Consider the following 24,096-nt stretch of genomic DNA (forward strand, 5'->3'; position numbering starts at 1 on the left):
AACCTGCTTTCATCTGTGAAGAGCACAGGGCGCCAGTGGCGAATTTGCCAATCTTGGTGTTCTCTGGCAAATGCCAAACGTCCTGTACGGTGTTGGGCTGTAAGCACAACCCCCACCTGTGGACGTCGGGCCCTCATACCACCCTCATGGAGTCTGTTTCTGACCGTTTGAGCAGACACATGCACATTTGTGGCCTGCTGGAGGTCATTTTGCAGGGCTCTGGCAGTGCTTCTCCTGCTCCTCCTTGCACAAAGGCGGAGGTAGCGGTCCTGCTGCTGGGTTGTTGCCCTCCTACGGCCTCCTCCACGTCTCCTGATGTACTGGCCTGTCTCCTGGTAGCGCCTCCATGCTCTGGATACTACGCTGACAGACACAGCAAACCTTCTTGCCACAGCTCGCATTGATGTGCCATCCTGGATGAGCTGCACTACCTGAGCCACTTGTGTGGGTTGTAGACTCCGTCTCATGCTACCACTAGAGTGAAAGCACCGCCAGCATTCAAAAGTGACCAAAACATCAGCCAGGAAGCATAGGAACTGAGAAGTGGTCTGTGGTCCCCACCTGCAGAACCACTCCTTTATTGGGGGTGTCTTGCTAATTGCCTATAATTTCCACCTGTTGTCTATTCCATTTGCACAACAGCATGTGACATTTATTGTCAATCAGTGTTGCTTCCTAAGTGGACAGTTTGATTTCACAGAAGTGTGATTGACTTGGAGTTACATTGTGTTGTTTAAGTGTTCCCTTTATTTTTTTGAGCAGTGTATATATATATATATTTAAAAAAAATATATATATATCTCTTTTAACCTTTTACATTATAATATTTTTGTATCTTCTCAGACGGTTTGTCTTCTCCGTATCAAAATAAATGTCAGATGAGTGGCCCTATCACCACCTACGTTGAAAACGCTCTTTGACGTCATCGTGGGAGTGTTCCATCGGGAGAAATGAACGTTCATCAACACAATCCTCTCAGCGCCCATGTAAGTTGTAATATGTAAATTACACAATATAGTTTGATTGGCGAACTGTAATATCAATATCGAGTGTAGAGTTTCTCATTTTGTAGTTGTATATTCTCGAAAGAGGTGTGTTTTTTATCAACTTGTGTTCAACCTGGTGTTAGCTAAGCTAGCCGTGTAGTAGCTGTCTGGCTAGCTAACTAACGATTTAGCTGGCTATCGCTAAAACTAGCTAGCCACCGTTAGCTAACGTTACTCCCAACCAACATGTTCTTTCTTACTAGATTTAGCTAAACTAGATAAGCGTTAGCTAGTTGTGTGGGTGCAAGCGATTTACTTTAATGTGTCGTTACTTTTTGGGCATGAGCTGACTACGGTTGGTGTTGGGGTGTGTCAGCATTCATGTATGATCAACCATGTCCTATTACACATTTCCAATAAACAGATGCGCGCTAGCTACATTGTCATTGAATTAAACTAGCTAACGTTTGCTATTAATATTGGCTACGTTAGTAAATAGGTGTAACTTGTTGTTCAGTGTGGTGTCAGGGAAGGGGTAGCATGGACGCCACTCAGCCGGTGTAACGTCGGGATGTGCTGCGGTGGAAATCCACGGGCACAAACCTGCTTGCTAACGTTAGCTAGCTATGTCGTTACGTCCTACAAAACACCGGGTGGGTGGATGTTTTCAGGCTGTCTGTGAGATCATTAGCCATACGCAACAACTAAAATGTGTCTGAACGCAAACCATATTTTTCATGTTATGTCTATTGCCTGGTTAGCATTTTAATTAGGCCTGTCCACGATAGTGGATGTAACATTAGCTAACCTCGATTAAAATTCCACACCTATGCTAACAGCTGGCTAAATGGCTCATGCTCATATTGATGACGCTGGTGGTAGTGTTGTTTGGCCACTGACGGTGACGTTTGCGCGGCTGTCATTTTCTATTCTGAAATGGGATAACTGTTCTTTTCCACTTTATAATCTCGGTAGTTAAGGTATGTAGTCATTTGCTTAGCAATACCTTGACGTTAGATTTGAAGTGTGATTGTAATTAGCTAGGTGTCTTATCGCTAGCTAATTACGCACAGGCCGGTTTTGGGCGTGAACACCTCCACATATCTTGCAGCAAACACGTTTATCAACGGCTTTCTGTCTGATTACGTTATCGGATTAATTGAGCTAACAGCTCTGCGTTTAGCTCGGTAGTCAACTAGCTAATGTCTCCTATTGTAAAAACAAACCCCACACAACGAGTATTTAATTGATTGGAAAATCGATCTCAGTCAGTTAGCTAAGAAATAGCAAGCTCACAGAAATGGGCTACTCCAGTGGAGGCAAAATTAGCTATCTAGGTAGCCGACTGATTGTGGCAGTTGAACTAATCTCACACGATTTAGCCAGGATTGTATTAGGCCTAGCTATTCTAGTGCTTTGTGTTGACAGGACGGCCCATCACATCCCTTGAAGATGTTGGCATTGGTTTGCCTATGCCAGGCCAGTGTCTGTGCACCTGTTTTGTCTTAGTCTTTATGACAGCCCACTGGACTAGACAGAAGGATATGCAGTGCAATAGAAAATTGAATCTGGAGAATGTACTGTATTAAGTCCAGTGGTGTAAAGTACTTAAGTAAAAATACTTGGAAGTACTACTTAAGTAGTTTTTTGGGGTTATCTGCACTTTACTATTTATATTTTTGACTACTTTTACTTCACTACATTCCTTAAGAAAATATTATGCTTTTTACTCCATACATTTTCCTTGACACCCATAAGTAGCCGTTACCTTTTGAATACTTAGCAGGACAGGAAAACAGTCAAATTCACGCACTTATCAACAGAACATCCCTGGTCATCCCTACTGCCTCTGATCTGGCGGACTCACTAAACACACATGCTTCGTTTGTAAATGATGTCTGAATGTTGTAGTGTGCCCGTGGCTTTCCGTAAATTAACAATACAAGAAAATGGTGCCATCTGGTTTGCTTTAATATAAGGAATTAGTAATTTATACTTTTGATACTTAACCACAGTTATGAGTGAGTCACAAATGTGTAATTGAACTCCAGGGAGTTTCTCAAAAGCATTATGATCATATTTAGCACTATGATAATATTAAGTCAATTTGTAGGCCATGGATGAACCATGATCTTAACCCTATTAGTCCTGAGATCCCAGCAAAAATCATATTTCTGACTTTCATTTGTCTGCATGTTCAGCCCTTACATTAGCTTCACAAATACAATTTTGTTTAAACATTTTCTTTATAGAACAACCAGGATTACAAGTGGAACACAACAATTCGTCATAAACCGGTGCATTTATGAGTTTTTATCGGCAAATGTCAATAAAATAAGGTCCGCCAAAGCAAAAACATGATGAATGCTGTAAGTACAGAATTAGTTGTGTGGAGTTTGTGACAGAAACTGTGAGCTTATTATAGACATCATGTCCTGGGATTTCCAATTATCTTCTATGTAGAAGAGCTCTTTGGACTCTACGCCCTTGTCTCACAAACACCGCTCTAGCTCAGCCCCCATTTAAGCACACAGAATAATGGAATCTATGGATGCAGAAGAAATAGACCAATTCGATTGTACAAACCAGAAGCTCAAACACAATGTTTAGAAGTCCAAAACGCACCAGCGATATGGTGGGACTCATTGGGTTAATGGTAAAGATGTTTGAAAACCTGCCCTGACATATTTCTTTCCTTTTCAGCATGTGACATTCCGAAACATCAGTGGAAACTGTTGACTGAAGAGAAAAGGACATCCTAGCTCTTGTACTTTGAAAGAGTGTTCAAAGGAAGTGGGTTTTGAACATTTCCTTGGAATACTTAGGCTTTTCCTATGCAGTGAAATCCCAATAGGCCTGCTGATGACCGGAACTCAAGGTATGCTTCCCAGTAAAGCCAAACTAAAGTAGCAAGCCAAACTAAAGGGATCTTAGACTAATTTCCAATCGCACCTTTCATAAAGCTATTTTTGTGAACGAGAAGGCTGCTTTTGAGCTTTAAAAAAATGGAGCCTGAAATAGTTGGGGCATTAATGTTACAGCCATGTTGGCTTTCATCAGAATGAAGAATAGCTTTTGGTAGATAAACAGTGGTAAAAATAGATGAGAAGATGGATGCAGGCGGACACAGCTCACTAAGACATTGTCCTCTTCCTGGACAAAGGGCCCTGCTGTAGATGTCATGTGAAAGTAGACAGTTACAGTGAATGGATACAAGTACAGATATGGTTGCCAATGTGGTAGATACTTCATGCAAATGTATCTTCTCCATGTAGGCACATGCAGTATAGACTGTAGAGAGAGAGACACACACACACACATTACACACATGCTGGTGTGACCTTGGAAGGCTGCGTGCATGAGGCGGTCGAGGGGAAAGAGGGGGACGATCTCAATTGCATACTCCTCGTGTCCTCTCTCCTCGTCTCCTTCTCAAAACCCATTAGAGGAGAAGGTCAGAGTGAAGTGACCTCTGGCTTTCTCATCCAATAGGTTTTGAGAAGGAGGGAGGACGCGAGGGGTATGTAATTGAGATCTTCCCAGTGATAGGAGACCCACTTCTGACAGAGATAATGTAGCGCCCTAAAGGAGGAAAAGAGACTGGGGGCTGTCATGGTGTGCTTCACTGTGTGAATGTCTGTTAGTACACTTGTCCATGTACTCGTAGATCGGGGCAGCAGGTAGCCTAGTGGTTAGAGCGTTGGGCCAGTAAACGAAAGGTTTCCAGATCGAATCCCCGAGCTGACAAGGTCAAAATCTGTCGTTCTGCCCGTGAACAAGGCAGTTAAACCACTGTTCCTAGGCCGTCACTGTAAATAAGAATTTGTTCTTAACTGACTTGCCTCGATAAATAAAATGGATGTTTCAAACTGCAGCAGTGGATGTGCATTTGACTACATCTGTGGCAGTAGGTAGTCTGATATTACAGCATTAGGTCTTGTGTTCCGTACTCCCATTTGCCTATGAGCCTATCTGATTGTGGCAGAGGGTGTTTTAGCCATAAGATGGTTTGGGGTGCCTGCTTGTTGACAATGACGTACAATAGCTGTGCTGAGTCTTGGAGTCACTCCTGTCTGCTTAATAATGCATTCATAATACCATTAGACTCCCTAATCACTCTGTGGAACATGCATGTCACTGTGTGTGCTTTTGTTTTGTGTGTAGCCTACCTGCTCACTTGTTAACCACTGCGTCCCCTCAGTGAATTCGGGCCTGCAAATGGGCCTATATATATATATATATATATATATATATATATATATATATATATATATATATAGCCGGACCTTTCAGTCTCGCTTGCAATAAGTTAAACATGGGGTGAAATGAGGAGGGGAACGGGTAAGAGAGTTAGGGGATTTCCACTGATAGATGAGGAGTATGCAGATATGCCTGTTGTTGACATCTACTTTAGCCTATTTGGTGAGGTCAAGTGTTAGTTACTGCTATGTGTGCAGCGCTTCTGGGCGAGATTAGCCGTAGTGTTACCTCAAGTGTTGGGTTAATGTTACAGGCTTAGTGTTCCGGATATGAGGAAGGGACTTACTCAAAGGACGCAATCGCTCAATCCTATCCATTTGGGGTACTTTCACTCTGTCATTTAGTAGTGTTTTTCTATACTGTATTTGGGCGTTGCGCTATGCAGGCAGTTTCTCTCCGCATCCTTCAATCTGCTAATGTGAGAGGAAATTCTGGTGATGTATCATAATTTGCGAGTGGGTAGGGAGTTGTGTGGGAGGCATCGTGTCCTGCTGGTGCCAGTAAACTGGTGGTGACTGAATTCTTTCCCTTTTCCTCTTCCTTTAGTTGTGTGCGGATTGGGCAACTGGTGTGGTTGGTGGGTTCCACTGACAGGCAACTTACTCTGTCCCAAGCGGCACCCTGTCCCCTGTATAGTGCACTACCTTTTTGACCAGAGCCCATCAAAAGTAGTGTACTACGTAGTAGGATTTGGTTCCGTTTGGGATGAAGGCTTTGACTCAAAAGGCAGGTTCTTTGCTCACTGCACAAAAGGAGCTCTGCTGGTCAGCGTCTCTCAAGCGTTATGTCCCTCTTTACTTCCGTTATTTACTGGAACACTCATGATGTGTCGGACCTCTGCTGCTCTGCTCGTAGCTCTCCTGAGTGATCTGGATGGAGTCATCACTGTGAGGTGTTCCACACACCATGTCATGGTCTCATCTTGAGTGTGCACAGGGCAGTGAAGATATTTGCTGTTAAGATGAGGACTTCTCAAAATGTATTCTAGGAGGAGTCCCTGAAGCCCCTCAGTGTGTGTGCGTACAGGTCTCGTTAATTCTGTGCAGATTGTACACGGCTGATTTTGAGCACGGCTCCGTGTGCCGCCGTTGCCAGCGTCATTTATTTGTATCTCGTCATTGGTTCCATTTTGATAGTGATTTCCCTCTGACGTTGACCTCTTCCTCCGCAGCCAACCCTGAGCTGTAAGTCGGAAGAGGAGAAGCTGGACGGAGGGTAAGATCTATCTCCCTGGCTCTCTTTTCTTTTTTTTCTCTTCTCTTTCTTGCCACCTGTTTCTTCTTGCTCTCTCCTTTCCCCTCGCGTTCTCTTCCTCCATATCTCTTTCCCCTTTTCTATGCTGTTGCTAAGTAAAACAGTCTTTATCTAAAGTGCTTTCCTGGAGCTCAACTCTCAGACGATGTGGCTCCATGCTTGATCTGGTCTCTGAGGTCAAGGCTCTCTACAGGGGTATCATGGCGCAACTCTGGGTGCCTCAGCCAGATAAGAACCCACCAGAAGATTCCGTTATATTCATTTATATTTTGTTTCATTATTACTTATCTTTTTCATACTATTTACTTTAAACTCATTCGAAATCCTCAAAGGATATGTTTTTTCCCCACCCATTTTAGTAAAGAAATAGTTTCTGAAATGCTGTGTATCTTATCTTAGACTACAAACAACTGTCTAAGTAAATAACAAATTAAGGCAATGTTTGTTAACCTCTGCCTGACAAGGAAACCACAGTCAGATTAGGCTCGTTAACCCAGGTCCTGTGACATGCTTTCTTCCTCTAAAAGTGCCACTTCCTCTAAAAGTGCCACTATCTATGGAAACTGTACAATAAAACCCCAGCATTTCAGAAATTGTTTTTGGAAAGTATTTTGTTTAGCACGACACCCATCATTGCTGTAGAAGACTGCTTTCTTTAGTAGAGTTGTTTTGTAAGTGGGTTTGGACATCAGACGTTGTGGTTTGGCTCATGGATTTACCATACTGAACAAAAATATAAACGCAACAATTTCAAAAAGTTTAGTAACAGTTCATGTTAGGAAATCGGTCAATTTAAGTATATTGATTAGACCCGACTCTATGGATTTCACATGACTGGGAATACAGATGCTGGGCACCTCAGGATCTCGTCATGGTGTCTTTGTGCATTCAAATTGGCATCGATTTTAACATGCATTTGTGTTCGTTGTCCATAGCTTATACCTGCCCATACCATAACCCCACAGCCACCATGGGGCAGTCTGTTCACAACGTTGACATCAGCAAACTGCTCGCCTGCACGAGGCCATACACGTGGTCTGTGGTTGTGAGGCTGGTTGGACCTACGTCATTTGAGAGAATTTGGCAGGAGGCAGCTTATGGTAGAGAAATTAACATTACCTTCTCTGGTGACAGCTCTGCAGGACATTCCTGCAGTCAGCATGCTAATTGCACGCTGCCTCAATTTGAGACAGCTGTGGCATTGTATTGTGACAACTGCACGGTTTTGAGTGGGCTTTTATTGTCCCCGCACAAGGTGCACCTGTGTGATGATCATGCTGTTTAATCAGCTTCTTGATATGCCCAACCTGTCAGGTGGATGGATTGTCTTGGAAAAGGAGAAATGCTCACTAACAGGGATGTAAACTAATTTGTGTACACAATTTGAGAGAATCTTTTTGTGCCTAAGGAATATTTCTGGGATCTTTTATTTCAGCTCATGAAACATGGGACCAACACTTTACATGCTGCGTTTTTATATTTTTGTTCAGTGTAATATTGTAATTTTAAAAAAAAATAATATTTGATCATACAAATATATATATAAATCGAGTCAACTAAACTCAAGCCTCAATGTCTCTAAGCTGACACGAGTTCAACCTCTGCCTGCCGCTTTTTGTAATCATTGTTTTAATTCTGGTGCTTTCTTTTGTCCCATCCACTCACTGTTGCATGTCATAATCCATTTTATTTTCCTTTTTGTGTTAGACGAGCATGTCTTTGAGCCAATCCGCATGCACGCGCACAGGGCCCAAGTGAGCGAGCGCCATACTCCTTGCTTCCCGACTTTTGAAGCTGCCTCTTAAAGGGGGTGTGGTGTTGGGGTGTAGCTAGACCCCCGCACCCCCAGAGTTCACCCTGTGGCTGAGCGTCAGCCTGGCGCCCCCTGATGGATCAGGCTAGTAGTGAGCAGAGTCCTGAGGAGCCAGATGCGGGAGGTCGGGTGGAGCAGGAGGTGGGCCGAAGGGTGTCTGAGTCGGAGCACGGCCTGTCCAAAATCACCCACAATGCACTGGAGAACATGGGCGCGCTTGGCCACGGCTTGAAGCAGCTTTTCCAGCCGCAGCGCCGCCGCTCGTCCGTCTCCCCGCACGACGCTGCCGCCTCCTCCTCAGGTGGCCCCGCCCTTGAGCCCCCTGATGGTGGGGGGCCAGAGGTTGGGGACGCCCACTCAGCACCCGGTCCGGACTCTGACCCCCACACTACTTCCTCCGCTCCCCCTGCAGCTCTGAGCCGCGTTCTGCAGCAAATCCGTGGCGCGCCCCCCATAATGAAGCGAGGGACCAGTCTGCAGAGCCGCCGCACCAAGGCGGGGGGGACCGGGGACCCCCCCCAGAAAGGCAGCCCCCAGATCCACCGGAGGAGTACCCAGGAGGTTATGCTGCTGCAGGCTGGCCGCCCGCGCTCCTCCTCCACCACGGACACGCCCACCAGCCCCGCCCTTGCCGACATGCTGCTCACTTCCGGGTACCACTCCACTGAGGAGCCTGACAGGGTGAGTTGAAACTAGGGCCCTACAGTCCCCTGTAAAACCTACCCACTGGTGCAAACAGGCCACTGCAAGCTTTTCACCTATATTTAAAACAAAATATGTAATAAACAAGCAGCTGCTGCTAGAGAGAACGCATATCTAAATGGAAGCACAGTATTGGAAGGTCAGAATTCATGATGATTTACTGTGAAATGAAATTGATCATATTGGGCTAACTGGCTTGCCTTCCTCTGGATGTTCTTGGATGAAGGATATGTAATACATTGTCAAAAAAACGTTTTATTATAATGACAACATTCACCTAGGAACTCACGTAGTGAAGGCCACAGGGCTAAAACAGTGACTCTGTCCGTTTGTGTAAGGATAGGTCCCATGTGGCTCAGTTGGTAGAGCATGGGGTTTGCAACGCCAGGGTTGTGGGTTCGTTTCCCACGGGGGACCAGTACGGAATTTATCTTTTTAAATGTATGAAATGTATGCATTCACTACTGTAAGTCGCTCTGGATAAGAGCGTCTGCTAAATGACTAAAATGGAAATGTAAATGTAAGGAGTGAAAGGAACTGTCATTACTGGCAGGTCAGTGTGTGTGTTGGTCACTATGTGCTCTAAGCCTTTCTATATTTAGCTGTGGCTGTCTCCAAGTGTACTTCAGGTCAGCCAGCGAAGGCTTGACTTGCAGGCCAAAACAAGTTGAAAAGCGGATGGTCCCCTGACATCTCTGACACTGTCCTCCAACATTTTAGATGTACACTGGTCCTCACTGGAATTGCTCAAATCCGTAGAAATTTGGAGTACACTGTCTTGCAATATTTTGCCAATGAATGAATACTGACTGACTTAGTAGCAGGACAGTGCATTTCTAAATCCTTCACGCTGTTAGGATTGAGTGTTGAACTCCTAGACATCTAGTACAACTAGCCCATCATTGTGTCTGAGGTATACCCATCATGCACAGTGCATAACCCTAGCAGCACCAAGCCTTTTGAGCAGGAAGGGTATGAATCGGGCAGTAGGATGACAGTCCTAAGCAGTCTGTTCCACCAACAGCAGACCGTGGCCACCCTACTGTGTGAACTGTAATTAACCCGCGTTACATGAGCAGCTAACAGGCTAGTGGCTAGCTACAGTAGCGTCTGGATGTGTCTGTAGTTGAGCGACTCAGACTGTCTTAGAGAAGGCAAAAGTCCTGTCCATCCCCACTGGCTGTCTGTTACATAAGCTGTCTGAACTGACAGTGATGGAAGGGCAACTCCACTGTAGTTAGCGGCTTTCGTCTGGCCCAACTCCCCAGAACAGCCCAGAATGAATGATTTATGTTCTGATCTCCAGCACCGCCATTCTAGAATCCCACCTCTCTGTGTAGAAAATAGATTTGAGAACATAACATTTTTATTTTTCTGGTTAAGAAAAAAGCTTTAGCTTATTCAGTTAAGCCACCTCATTTACTGTGAATTAGGGAACTTACACACACACACACACACACACACACACACTCTCTGTATGGCATCCCTGTCTGATGAATTACTGCTCAGTATATAGACATGGATTCCTCTGGAGATATTTATGGAAGGTACGACTCGGTTGTTTTTACAAATTATTAACATGTTCCTTTTATGGTAAGTCAGTCTGAGGTAACATTATGTAGGGTGTCCAGCCACTGCCCAGAGGGGGTGAAAATGTCACTTCTGTATGTTTATAATAGGCAGAATCTACCACAAACCCAAAGCTTCCTTATGTTATGAAATACATTTTACCAAGACATCTGATCGATATCCATCTTACCTCTTGTTTTATGTCCTGCGGATTCGAGAACGACGACCCATTCAATGGGAAAGTGAGCCTGTCAGAATGAAGGCTACGGGCCACCTTACACCGAATCCAGCCTAGCTGACGCGATAGAGATATACCCCACCGTTCAAAAGTTTGGGGTCACGCAGAAATGTCCTTGTTTTTGAAAGAAAAGCATTTTTATATTTTGTCCATTTTTAAAATAACATCAAATTGATCAGAAATGCACTGTAGACATTGTTAATGTTGTAAATGACTATTGTAGCTGGAAATGGCAGATTTTTTTTTTTTATGGAATATCTACATAGGCGTACAGAGGTCCATTATCAGCAACCATCACTCCTGTGTTCCAATGGCATGTTGTGTTAAACTTGGATTAGCTATCATTTTAAAAGGCTAATTGATCATTAGAAAACCATTTTGCCTAGAAGGCCAGCATCCCGGAGTCGCCGCTTCACTGATGCTGAGACTGGTGTTTTTGCGGGTACTATTTCATGAAGCTGCCAGTTGAGGACTTGTGAGGCGTCTGTTTCTCAAACTAGACACACTAATGTACTTGTCCTCTTGCTCAGTTGTGCACCAGGTCCTCCGACTCTTTTTTTATATTCTGGTTAGAGCCAGTTTTCGCTGTTCTGTACACAGCGTTGTACGAGATCTTCAGTTTCTTGGCAATTTCTCGCATGGAATAGCCTTCATTTCTCAGAACAAGAATAGACTGAGTTTCAGAAGAAAGTTCTTTGTTTCTGGCCATTTTGAGCCTGTAATCAAACTCTCAAATGCTGACGCTCCAGATACTCAACTAGTCTAAAGAAGGCCAGTTTTATTGCTTCGTTAAGCAGAACAACAGTTTTCAGCTGTGCTAACATAATTGAAAAGGGGTTTTCTAATGATTTAAATAGCCTTTTAAAATGATCAACTTGGATTAGCTAACACAACGTGCCATTGGAACACAGGAGTGATGGTTGCTGATAATGGGCCTCTGTACGCCTATTTAGATACTCCATAAAAAATCTGCTGTTTCCAGCTACAATAGTCATTTACAACATTAACAATGTCTGCACTGTATTTCTGATCAATTTGTTATTTTGATGGACAAAAAATTTGCTTTTCTTTCAAATACAAGGACATTTCTAAGTGACCCCAAACTTTTCAATGGTTGTGTGTGTGTGTGTGATATATTTATATATAAAATGGGTTGTCATTTAGTCACCCTAATTCTGACCATCCTACAAGAGTAAAAACTAACTTTTTGAAGGGATTATGATAGAGACATGAGGTTTGGATTACTGGGTTTTCTTGGATGATTATCTACACAATTAACATTATTTTACACATTGGTCAAAATGTGTTTTTGATTGGAGACCCTATATTATGATTATATGGTGTTGGCTGATTTTTATCATGTTTGCCTTATAGTTACTTTCCACTCCCTTTGGCTACTTTTAATGCTCTTCCTCAATCTTACACGACAGTCTCTGATCTATCCTTCTCTCCTCCCATCTTCTCTTCCTCCTCGTTACTGTCTTTCCTGGGTCAGCTGGATTGTCTGGAAGGTTCCGGCCCGGCCGTATCGCCCAACGCCCTCTCCTGCGGCGCCGACGGCTACGGGCTGGACTCGGTCGACACCACCCCCGACCCCCAGCGCACAAAACAGGCCATCGCCCAGCTGCAGCAGAAGATCCTCAAGCTCACCGAGCAGATCAAGATTGAGCAGACGGCCAGAGACGACAACGTGGCCGAGTACCTGAAGCTGGCCAACAACGCGGACAAGCAGCAGAGTGCCCGTATCAAACAGGTGTTTGAGAAGAAGAACCAGAAGTCGGCCCAGACCATTCAGCAGCTGCAGAGGAAGCTGGAGCACTACCACCGCAAACTGAGAGAGGTGGAGCACAACGGTATCCCCCGTCAGCCCAAAGACGTGCTCCGAGACATGCACCAAGGCCTCAAGGGCGTGGGCGCTAAGGTTAGCCTTATGAACATTTTAACATCACATGTACTTTCCTTATGAGGTCATCCCACGTATTTTTCACCAGTGTTATTTCTACCACTAGTGTGCCACTGCAACTGCTAATGTGAGTACCACCACCACCACCACCATCAAAATCTAGTTTGTCTGGTTTTAGCCACCTGTCCTTTTCAGAGTAATTAGCAGCACACAGTTTCCTACAGAATTCAATAGATTGCGTGTAGAATATGTATGTCTCAGACCTGGGTTCATAAATACTATTCGAAATCATTTCATACTTTAGCTGGGCTTGGTTGAGCTTGACTGGTGCAATAACTTCTAGAAGAGTCGCAAACCGTGCACATCTGTCACTCCAGGCAGACTAAAGCAAACGCTAAAAGTATTTGAAAGATTAAGTGGTATTTGAACTAGGGGTGTGAAACGTTTTAAACGAAATCGGGATCCCTAATGTTAAGAATAATCCCAAATGGAAAAAGTATTGTGTTCAGTCTTCGGTCTGTTGCATGTAGAATTTCCTAGCCTGTTCATTGGTTTACTGAAGCTGAGAGACATAAGTTAAGAAATTGTGAAATACATTGCGTGGTACAGCTTCTGAATGCCGACAGATAGGCCTAGTGCACAGTTCTGCCTGGTGGCCGACCTGCCTATACTCTGCCCCTCCCCTCTCTCTCTGACGCTCGCTAAGAAAGATGCAAGTGTTTGCGAAGCACGGCAACTAATCGTTTTACTTTTTTTTTTTTTTATCTTAGCAGTCGATTCCTATCGGAAAATATTTTCTTCCTTTAAATGTCTTATGGTATTTAACAAACTTTAGACCTAAAGTTGCGCGCAGTCAGTTCTCGATTATTTGATTGACACTTCTGGTAGTTAGTACCGCTTCAGTGGTATTCCTTTACAGACAAGTAAAATGCCCGTTCAGTCGCGCTTCGAAACTATCTCCGGAGAGTTTTGTGTCGACATTTTCATTAAAAAGCTTTAACGTACCCTTACAGACAAACATGCCGTGGCCGAGGCGCTTTCAAGGGTATATGACTGCAGTAGATATAACTTCAATGCCCGGCCCAACGGTCATGCATTAGGACCATTATTCTGCATTGTGAATTAATGTGGAATTTTCAGATATATTCTGATAAATCGGAAAAAGAAAATGGCTGTTAAAACACTTATCAAATTTGTCACATCCCTAAGTTGAACCCAGGTCTGGTATCTCTGTCCCATGTGTTTTCACTACCACCGTAGTCCCCCCTCCCTCCCTAGTTAGTAACTGACCCATCTCCCCCAACAGGTCACCGGTGGCCTCTCCAGCTTCTCCCACGCCACTCACTCGGCGGCCGGGGCCGTGGTGTCCAAGCCTCGAGAGATCGCCTCCCTCATCCGCAACAAGTTTGGCAGTGCTGACAACATCTCTGCCCTGAAGGACTCCCTGGACGAGCCCCAGGAGGATGGTCACGTTCTGGGGACTGGGGGGTCCAGGACCCTGGGGGGGGCCTCTAGCCCCAAGTACGGCAGCGAGGACGACTGCTCCAGTGCCACCTCCGGCTCGGCTGGGGCCAACAGCATCACAGGGGCCCCCGGGGGCCCGCCCAGCTCCAAGGGCTTGAACACACTGGAGCACGGCCAGAGCTTGGGCTTGGACACGCTGCTCCACGAGGTCCAGGAGCTCCGGGACAGCCAAGGTCGGCTGGATGAGTCGTTTGACAGCCTGAAAAGCCACTACCAGAGAGACTACACCATGATCATGCAGGCCCTGCAGGAGGAGAGATACAGGTAGCCACTGCATGCCACACACACAACCTAGGACACAACCGGTATTAAATAGACTAGACCAGTGGTTACCAACGGGTCGATTGACTGGGTGACCTTCAAGGCATTTTTAGTTGATCAAACATTTCTGTAGAAAAGGCTAGAAAATAAAGGAAAGCCGCACACTCTAAGAGCTCAGATGCAAAAATGTTAATAACCAACGTTTCGACAGCTAAGCTGTCTTCATCAGGGTATCATCACAAACACTGAGAGATGAGTCATTTATATAGTGTCAAGAGACACACAGGTGTTTGTAATCATGGCCAAGTATGGCCTAATATCATTGGTTAACTGAAATATTAAAAAAAATGGTATACAAGGAACATACAAAAAGACAAACAAATGGATAACATATGATCATAGCATTTGTAGTCTAAAAAGTATCTAACAAACAATTACAATGGCAAAATCACAATAATCACAAGAATGGCTTCAGATCAAAGTCTATGTTGAGACCGAAGGGAGCAAGTGTCTTTAAATTAAAGATCCAGGCAGCCTCTCGTTTTAACAATAAATTATCAAGGTCACCCCCTCTCCTCGGGAGGGTGACATGTTCGATGCCAATATAACGCAGAGACGAAATCGAATGGCCTGCCTCCAAAAAGTGGGCCGCAACTGGGTAAGTCAGGTTTTTGCACCTAATGGTGCTACGGTGCTCTGAGATACGTACTTTTAATTCACGCTTTGTTTTACCCACATAATTTTTACCACAGGGACAAGTTATAAGGTAAATAACTGCCTTAGTGGAACACGTAATAACACCTTTAATTGGGATAGATTTCCCTGTTTGGGGGTGTTTGAAGGATCTACATTTGTAAGTGCCATTGCATTGAGCACAGCCATTACACTTGTAATTTCCATCCAGTATGGGCGCAAATAGGCGTTGTTCAGGAATATCTTGGGGTGGTAAATCAGAGTGTACCAATTGGTCTCTGAGATTTCTGCCCCGCGAGAATACGACCAGGGGAAGATCAGAAAACACATTACCAAGACTATCATCATATTTCAGAATGTGCCAATGTTTGTGAACGATTCCTTTAATTTGTTCAGAGCACTTTGAATAGCGGGTAGTAAGAACGCATGAATGCGTCTTTTTGCGAGACTGACCTTGAAAAAGGTCATGTCTCGTTTTGTTTTGAATTTTCTCAATGGCAATATTAATCTGATCATTGTTGTACCCCCTCTCCTTGAACTTATCCTGAGTCTCAGCCATATTTCTGTCGAAATCTGATTGTTTAATGCAAATTCTTTTGATTCGACAGAATTGGCTGTAGGGCAAACTATTTTTCAAGGGAAGTGGGTGACAACTGTCAGCCCTCAACAAACTGTTAAGATCAGTAGGTTTCCTGTAAAGATCAGTGTATAAAACATTATCTTCACACAAGATCAGAAGATCAAGAAAACTGATTTGACGTGTATCAGATTGCATAGTAAATCTCAAATGTTCAGAACAGGAGTTAAGAAAAGCATAAAACGACTGGAGCAGTTCTGCATCACCCCTCCATAGAACAAAAATATCGTCAATATACCGTTTCCAAATAATGATGTTAGGCAAGAAAACATTTTTGAGAGGGTTAAAAATGGATTGTTTCTCCATGTAACCCACATACAAATTAGCATAGTTAGGAGCCATGGGAGATCCCATAGCAGTACCCTTCGTCTGAATAAAGAAATCATTTAGAAACATGAAGTAGTTGTGTGTGAGTACTATTTCAGCCAACGTTACAATGCAGGCACTGGAAGGTAACTCATTAGGGTCACGTTGCAGAAGAAAATGTTCCATGGCTTCAATACCGCCCTCATGCGGAATATTTGTGTATAACGACTCAACATCAAAAGTAACTAACAAGGTGTTCTCAGGCAGAGGATCAAGAGATTCAATGATAGAGATCATACTGCTGGTGTCCTTTACAAAGGAGGGGAGCTGTTCTGAGATCATACTGCTGGTGTCCTTTACAAAGGAGGGGAGCTGTTCTGAGATCATACTGCTGGTGTCCTTTACAAAGGAGGGGAGCTGTTCTGCGAGTGGTCTAATAAAAAAGTCAACAAAAGTAGATAGAGGGGCCGTTATTGTTATTGAGGCAGAGGAGACCGTTCACACGGTCCCAGAACCCACGGGACTGAGTGTCTTTAATTTATCAAGCAAGATATTGAGCCCTGCCCATGTCTCTTTGCTCAATAAAGGGTTATCTTGTGCCTACAACACAGTGTAACGATTTTGACGTTAAGGTAGACATGTTTAAGTTTTTTAGAAACATCCGTTTAAGGGAATACTTTAGCTCCCCTAATCCTGATACTTCTATTGAACCAGTAGGTTACTTACCTGTACATACTCCGACTCCTTTTAGAAGCAAGAGTTATTTTGTACCTCCAGCCAATCGCAATCACTCTATTGAGACATATTGCAGACTTGTTGAAAAAGATGTTGCTCATCTCCTTAAGAATAAACAGGACTTCAAATCTTTCCATAATTTATCTAAGGATGAAAAAAAAGCTTTGCTTGATTTACAATCTGATACGTCAGTCCTTATTCGTCCTGCTGATAAGGGTGGGTCGGTGGTACTCATGGATAGGACAACTTATGTAAATGAGTGTCATAGACAGCTACTTGACAACACCTTTTACAAGAAACTCAGTGACCCTACTTCCCAATACTATCTTTTCTGTCCTAGATGGTTATTTAAATTCTGGTCAGATAACCAAAAAAGAATATGACTTTCTGGCCATCCAACACCCTAAAATTGCCACTTTCTATACTTTGCCGAAATTACACAAGAACGTTACAAACCCTCCAGGGCGCCCTATTGTAGCGGGCATTGATGCAGTAACGGCCCTCTATCTACTTTTGTTGACTTTTTTATTAGACCACTCGCAGAACAGCTCCCCTCCTTTGTAAAGGACACCAGCAGTATGATCTCAGAACAGCTCCCCTCCTTTGTAAAGGACACCAGCAGTATGATCTCTATCATTGAATCTCTTGATCCTCTGCCTGAGAACACCTTGTTAGTTACTTTTGATGTTGAGTCGTTATACACAAATATTCCGCATGAGGGCGGTATTGAAGCCATGGAACATTTTCTTCTGCAACGTGACCCTAATGAGTTACCTTCCAGTGCCTGCATTGTAACGTTGGCTGAAATAGTACTCACACACAACTACTTCATGTTTCTAAATGATTTCTTTATTCAGACGAAGGGTACTGCTATGGGATCTCCCATGGCTCCTAACTATGCTAATTTGTATGTGGGTTACATGGAGAAACAATCCATTTTTAACCCTCTCAAAAATGTTTTCTTGCCTAACATCATTATTTGGAAACGGTATATTGACGATATTTTTGTTCTATGGAGGGGTGATGCAGAACTGCTCCAGTCGTTTTATGCTTTTCTTAACTCCTGTTCTGAACATTTGAGATTTACTATGCAATCTGATACACGTCAAATCAGTTTTCTTGATCTTCTGATCTTGTGTGAAGATAATGTTTTATACACTGATCTTTACAGGAAACCTACTGATCTTAACAGTTTGTTGAGGGCTGACAGTTGTCACCCACTTCCCTTGAAAAATAGTTTGCCCTACAGCCAATTCTGTCGAATCAAAAGAATTTGCATTAAACAATCAGATTTCGACAGAAATATGGCTGAGACTCAGGATAAGTTCAAGGAGAGGGGGTACAACAATGATCAGATTAATATTGCCATTGAGAAAATTCAAAACAAAACGAGACATGACCTTTTTCAAGGTCAGTCTCGCAAAAAGACGCATTCATGCGTTCTTACTACCCGCTATTCAAAGTGCTCTGAACAAATTAAAGGAATCGTTCACAAACATTGGCACATTCTGAAATATGATGATAGTCTTGGTAATGTGTTTTCTGATCTTCCCCTGGTCGTATTCTCGCGGGGCAGAAATCTCAGAGACCAATTGGTACACTCTGATTTACCACCCCAAGATATTCCTGAACAACGCCTATTTGCGCCCATACTGGATGGAAATTACAAGTGTAATGGCTGTGCTCAATGCAATGGCACTTACAAATGTAGATCCTTCAAACACCCCCAAACAGGGAAATCTATCCCAATTAAAGGTGTTATTACGTGTTCCACTAAGGCAGTTATTTACCTTATAACTTGTCCCTGTGGTAAAAATTATGTGGGTAAAACAAAGCGTGAATTAAAAGTACGTATCTCAGAGCACCGTAGCACCATTAGGTGCAAAAACCTGACTTACCCAGTTGCGGCCCACTTTTTGGAGGCAGGCCATTCGATTTCGTCTCTGCGTTATATTGGCATCGAACATGTCACCCTCCCGAGGAGAGGGGGTGACCTTGATAATTTATTGTTAAAACGAGAGGCTGCCTGGATCTTTAATTTAAAGACACTTGCTCCCTTCGGTCTCAACATAGACTTTGATCTGAAGCCATTCTTGTGATTATTGTGATTTTGCCATTGTAATTGTTTGTTAGATACTTTTTAGACTACAAATGCTATGATCATATGTTATCCATTTGTTTGTCTTTTTGTATGTTCCTTGTATACCATTTTTTTTTAATATTTCAGTTAACCAATGATATTAGGCCATACTTGGCCATGATTACAAACACCTGTGTGTCTCTTGACACTATATAAATGACTCATCTCTCAGTGTTTGTGATGATACCCTGATGAAGACAGCTTAGCTGTCGAAACGTTGGTTATTAACATTTTTGCATCTGAGCTCTTAGAGTGTGCGGCTTTCCTTTTATTTTCTAGTGTTCTGCTCCGCTAGCCAGCACCTCGCCTTTATAGGTGTGCGTTTCTTTTTTCTAGATTGTAGAAAAGGCTACCTGGGTTGCAGGTAGCCTAGCGGTTAAAAGGGTAAGGCAAGTAACTGAAAGGTCACTGGTTCGAATCCCAGAGCCGACTAGTTGAAACATCTGTCGATGTGCCCTTGAGCAAGGCACTTAATCCTAATTGCTGCTGTTAGTCGCTCTGTATAAGAGCGTCTGCTAAATGACTCAAATGTAAAAATAAAGCCTTGTGCGCATGTATGTATTGATGTCTTGCTCTGTTGGCAGTAGGTGCACTTGATTCAGAAGCACTGTGTGCCGGGTAGGCAAAGTGTTCACATTTTGAACCATTTTCTCTGAAGGGACACATTCTGCCTAATCGGCGGACCAGGAGCTCTAAATCAAGCGCGCCTACTGTGCTGGCCAATCGGCTTGTTCAAATCACCATGCCTACAGCTTCCACGACCCCCACAGCAAAGTTTGATACTAGCCTACTTGAGACTTCAACTTTGAAAACTATGACTAAAGAGACCCTGTCAAAGAATACAGCAAGGAGCTGTTGTTTTTGTAACAGAGTTCATGTTTAAGTTTTTATTCAGCATTGTCAACACAAAACAAAAACACACTTCTCCCTACTTCCACCAGTGCTACAACCAGCACTGCAGCTGCAATGAATGAATTGAGTAGCCAAGTGTATCGATAGGCCTGCGTTTTTATTATTCGCAGCTCGTCGTGTCTATTTTAATATAGAGGAATATTTAACTTTCTCTAGTTATAGAACAACATGAATTTGTGCATGAGGCAGAAATAATGTGGTGCGACTCGAGGTTCGCCATCAGGTGGAAGACTGTCCTCTCTCTCTGGTCAGTCTCACCGGAGGAAAGGAGCGAGCAGGGACCGTGAGAGGTGGACTCTGCTTTTCTCTCCCTCTGCTGAGACTGACCGTCAGATGCAGGGAGCATCAGTTTCTCCAATGGGAGAAGCTCCTCAAATACAGGTGTGCCAAGCTTGTAGTGTCATGCCCAAGACTCAATGCTGTAATTGCAGCCAAAGGTGCTTCAACAAAGTACTGCGTAAAGGGTCTGAATACTTACGTAAATGTCATGTTTCAGGTTTTTTTATTTTGTGTAAATTAGCAAAAATGTCTAATCCTGTTTTCGCTTTGTCGTTATGGGGTATTGTGTGTAGATTGAAGGGGGGGAACTATTTAGTTATTTTTACAATAAGGCTGTAACAAAGTCAAGGGGTCTGAATACTTTCCGTAGCCACTGTGCCTTCAGAAAGTATTCCCACCCCTTGACTTTTTCCACATTTTGTTACGTTAGTCTTAATCTAAAATACTAACCTAACTAAAATACTAGCCTAATTGACAGTGAAAGGGAACCCTGTACAGAATTAAAATATTCCAAATACCCCATAATGTAAAAGTGTAATTGTTTTTTGACATTTTTACAAATTAATTCAAAATGAAAAGCTGAAATGTCGTGTTTAAGTATTCAACCCCTTTTGTTATGGCAAGCCTAAATTAGTTGAGGAGTAAAAATTTGCTTAAGAAGTCATAAGTTGCATGGTCAATACAAAGACACAGGCGTCCTTCCTCACTCAGTTGCCAGAGAGGAAGGAAACCGCTCAGGGATTTCACAATGTAGCCAATGGTGCCTTTAAAACAGAGTTTAATATTGTGATAGGAAAAACATTGTAGTTACTCAAAAAGCCTGTACAGAATTAAAATATTCCAAAACATTCATCCTGTTCTATAACTTGTTCTCCTGAAATATGAAGTGTTTGGTGCAAATCCAATAACACATTAGATTAGACTACCTATCTTCATATTTTAATGCAGGCGGTGGCTGAATTGTTATGGGTATTCTTGTAATCATTAAGGACTGGGGAGTTTTTCAGGATTAAAAAATAAACGGAATGGAGCTAAGCACAAGCAATATCCTAGAGGAAAACCTGGTTGTCTGCTTTCCACCAGACCCTGGGAGATGAATTCACCTTTCAGCAGGATAATAACCTAAAACACAAGGCCACATCTACAACTGGAGTTGCTTACCAAGAAGACAGTGAATTTTCCTTACAGTTTGGACTTAAATCTGCTTGAAAATTTATGTCAAGACTTGAAAATGGTTGTCTAGCAATGATCAACAACCAATTTGACAGAACTTGAAGAATTTTGAAAATAATAATGGGGAAAAATGGTACAATCCAAGCGTGCAAAGCTCTTAGACTTACCCAGAAAGACTCTCAGCTGTAATCGCTGCCAAAGGTGACTCAAACATGTATTGACTCCGGGGTGTGAATACTTATGTAAATTGAGATATTTAATTTTCAATATATTTGCAAAAAACTCTAAGCATGTTTTCACTTTGCCATTATTGGATCTTGTGTGAGAAATCTATTTAATACATTTTGAATTCAGTCAGTAACACAATGTGCAATAAGTCAAGGGGTATGAATACTTTTTGAAGGCAGAGTACATACTCACTGAACTCGGCAGTTACTTAAGTTGCTAAGAGATGCAAAATCCCCTTGTTACTAAATTTAGAATACCGGTATACTTTCTCAGATCAAAAGAACTCTTATAACTCAGCACCAGCTAACATTTCCACTAACACTTCCTTTCATGACACATTTTATAATAAATAAGAAAATACATGTGTATATGTAGCAAAAGCTGTAAAAAAAAAAATATATATATATATATATATATATATATATATATCCTCAAAAGGGTGGGGAGGGGTTAAAGAAAGGAAGTGTTTGATTGGCACCGTGTGTGTTCAGGTGTGAGCGTTTGGAGGAGCAGCTGAATGACTTAACAGAGCTGCATCAGAATGAGATCCTGAACCTGAAGCAGGAGCTGGCCAGCATGGAGGAGAAGATCGCCTATCAGTCTTACGAGAGAGCTAGAGACATTCAGGTAGGTTCTGTCAACAATTGAAATAAATAATTTTTACCTCATACCTTTTTAGCTCCAGTGAACTCAATTTGTTTCTTCTTTCTCCCCCCCCTTGATATGTTCTACGATAGGGTCTTGCTGTGTTTGTGGTGAAGCGAGTTGATGACGTTCCAACCTGTTTAACCATGTCCCCCACTCCCCCATATGTAGGAGGCTCTGGAGGTGTGCCAGACGCGTATCTCCAAGATGGAGCTGCAGCAACAACAGCAGCAGGTGGTCCAGCTAGAGGGCCTAGAGAACGCCACGGCCCGGACCCTGCTGGGCAAGCTCATCAACGTGCTGCTAGCCGTCATGGCCGTGCTCCTGGTATTCGTCTCCACCGTGGCCAACTGCGTGGTGCCCCTGATGAAGACGCGCAGCCGCACCTTCTCCACGCTGCTCTTTGTCGTCCTCCTCGCCTTCCTGTGGAGGAACTGGGAGGTCATCTCGCAGTACCTGGATCGCTTCCTGCTGTCCCCGAGTTGACCTACAGGGGTGGGGCTCTCTTAATGAGTGACGAAGGGAGGTGATGGTGGGGCGGGGCTCCCTGAACAATGAGGGACAGAGGCGGGGACTGGTGTGAGGGGGGGGGTGACTGACTAACTAACCAAACCCGTACACTGCCTCTGCATTTGGTAGAGCCAGGCCAGCACAAAGGGCGGGCTTAGCGGAAAGGAGGAGGAGGATGAGGAGCCAGGAGATCTGCACACTTATTTCTCTCCAAGCAGTGAAATTGTTTACACATGGAAGACGTTTTCTTGCTTTAGAATTGTTTCAAGTGGTATTGAATTTGTTTCTTCATGTTATTGCAGTCATTAATGCAGATATTTGAGGGATTTCTCTTGTGGCAGGATTGGGAAGGTAAACAGCTGGCATGTTGATGATCCACATGGCTAGTGACTTTACCCTTTTTTCGCCTTCCTTTTCTCTCTTTAACCCTAAAATCTCTCCTTTCTCCCTTTTCTTACTCCCAATATGTTCTCTTCCATGGTTTTCTTCCTCTGCCCCTCTTCTCAATCACCCCAGTCTTTGCCCATTTCACCAAATCGCTCTTCTTTCTGGGAGGATTGATGTGACTAGCTACAGTGCACTGCTGTGGACAAAATCTAATTTATCACTGGATCAAGCAAGTGATGGGTTCTTGACTTGTTTCTATTGGACGAGCTAAACGTGACGTTGGGCCTGATTGGATCAGGACTGTCGGAATATGCTCAGCTTGAAGCCCCGCACTCTTGGCCTGGCCTGTTGGATCTGCCCCTGCTGAGACAATAAACTAATCTATAAACTGAATGAACATACTTGAAGAGCTGTGAAACTGCTCAGACTTTCAGTGCTTCCGTACTGTTTCTATTAGTGACAATGAAATGTTAACTTTTTATTTTTTAAAACGAATAAACATGCGGTTTTAAAAATGAAGGATTGAGTCAGTACACCCTATTTCAACCTCGTGTTTTTGATGTGTTGCAAATGTTGCCTATATTGACAAGCTAGTGGGAGCTCTAACAATGTCCTCAGAGATGGAAAGCAGGCGAGACCGTTCTACCCAATGAGGGCAGATAAGTGTGACTGGGTCATAGATAGGCCTCATCTGTGACAGCTTCAATGGCGTTGTCTATACTCTCCATTTTAAAGTATTCAATTTTCTTCAATGGCAGATTTCTCCTGACTCGTAGGAATTCCCACCCAGTTGACTATGTTAAAATAGTGAAAGCCCTCCATGGCAATATCCATGCTAAAATGGGTTATCCATAAGTATCACAACAGGCATAACTCCAATACGAAGTAGGTTTTTCAGTTGCAGAAATGCCACATGAGTCCACAACCTAACAATTACAGAA

General features: G+C 43.3%; 1 protein-coding gene across 3 annotated transcripts; it reads left to right on the forward strand.

Moving 5' to 3' along the window:
- Positions 1-907: 907 nt before the first annotated feature.
- On the forward strand, positions 908-23,674 carry tmcc1b (transmembrane and coiled-coil domain family 1b). 3 transcript variants are annotated; one of them, XM_029776045.1, is made up of 8 exons: positions 908-986; positions 3,690-3,864; positions 6,418-6,461; positions 8,208-8,994; positions 12,318-12,743; positions 14,032-14,513; positions 22,105-22,240; positions 22,430-23,674. In XM_029776045.1, the coding sequence occupies exons 4-8, from the start codon at positions 8,389-8,391 to the stop codon at positions 22,742-22,744; spliced, it is 1,965 nt and encodes a 654-aa protein (XP_029631905.1). In that variant the 5' UTR covers positions 908-986; positions 3,690-3,864; positions 6,418-6,461; positions 8,208-8,388; the 3' UTR covers positions 22,745-23,674. The 3 variants fall into 3 exon arrangements, with proteins under 3 accessions (XP_029631905.1, XP_029631907.1, XP_029631906.1); XM_029776047.1 differs by having other exon boundaries at positions 8,726-8,994; XM_029776046.1 differs by lacking the exon at positions 908-986 and adding an exon at positions 1,818-1,966.
- The last annotated feature ends 422 nt before the right edge of the window (positions 23,675-24,096 follow it).

Source organism: Salmo trutta, chromosome 14 (assembly GCF_901001165.1).
Source record: "Salmo trutta chromosome 14, fSalTru1.1, whole genome shotgun sequence".
NCBI classification, from domain to species: domain Eukaryota; kingdom Metazoa; phylum Chordata; class Actinopteri; order Salmoniformes; family Salmonidae; genus Salmo; species Salmo trutta.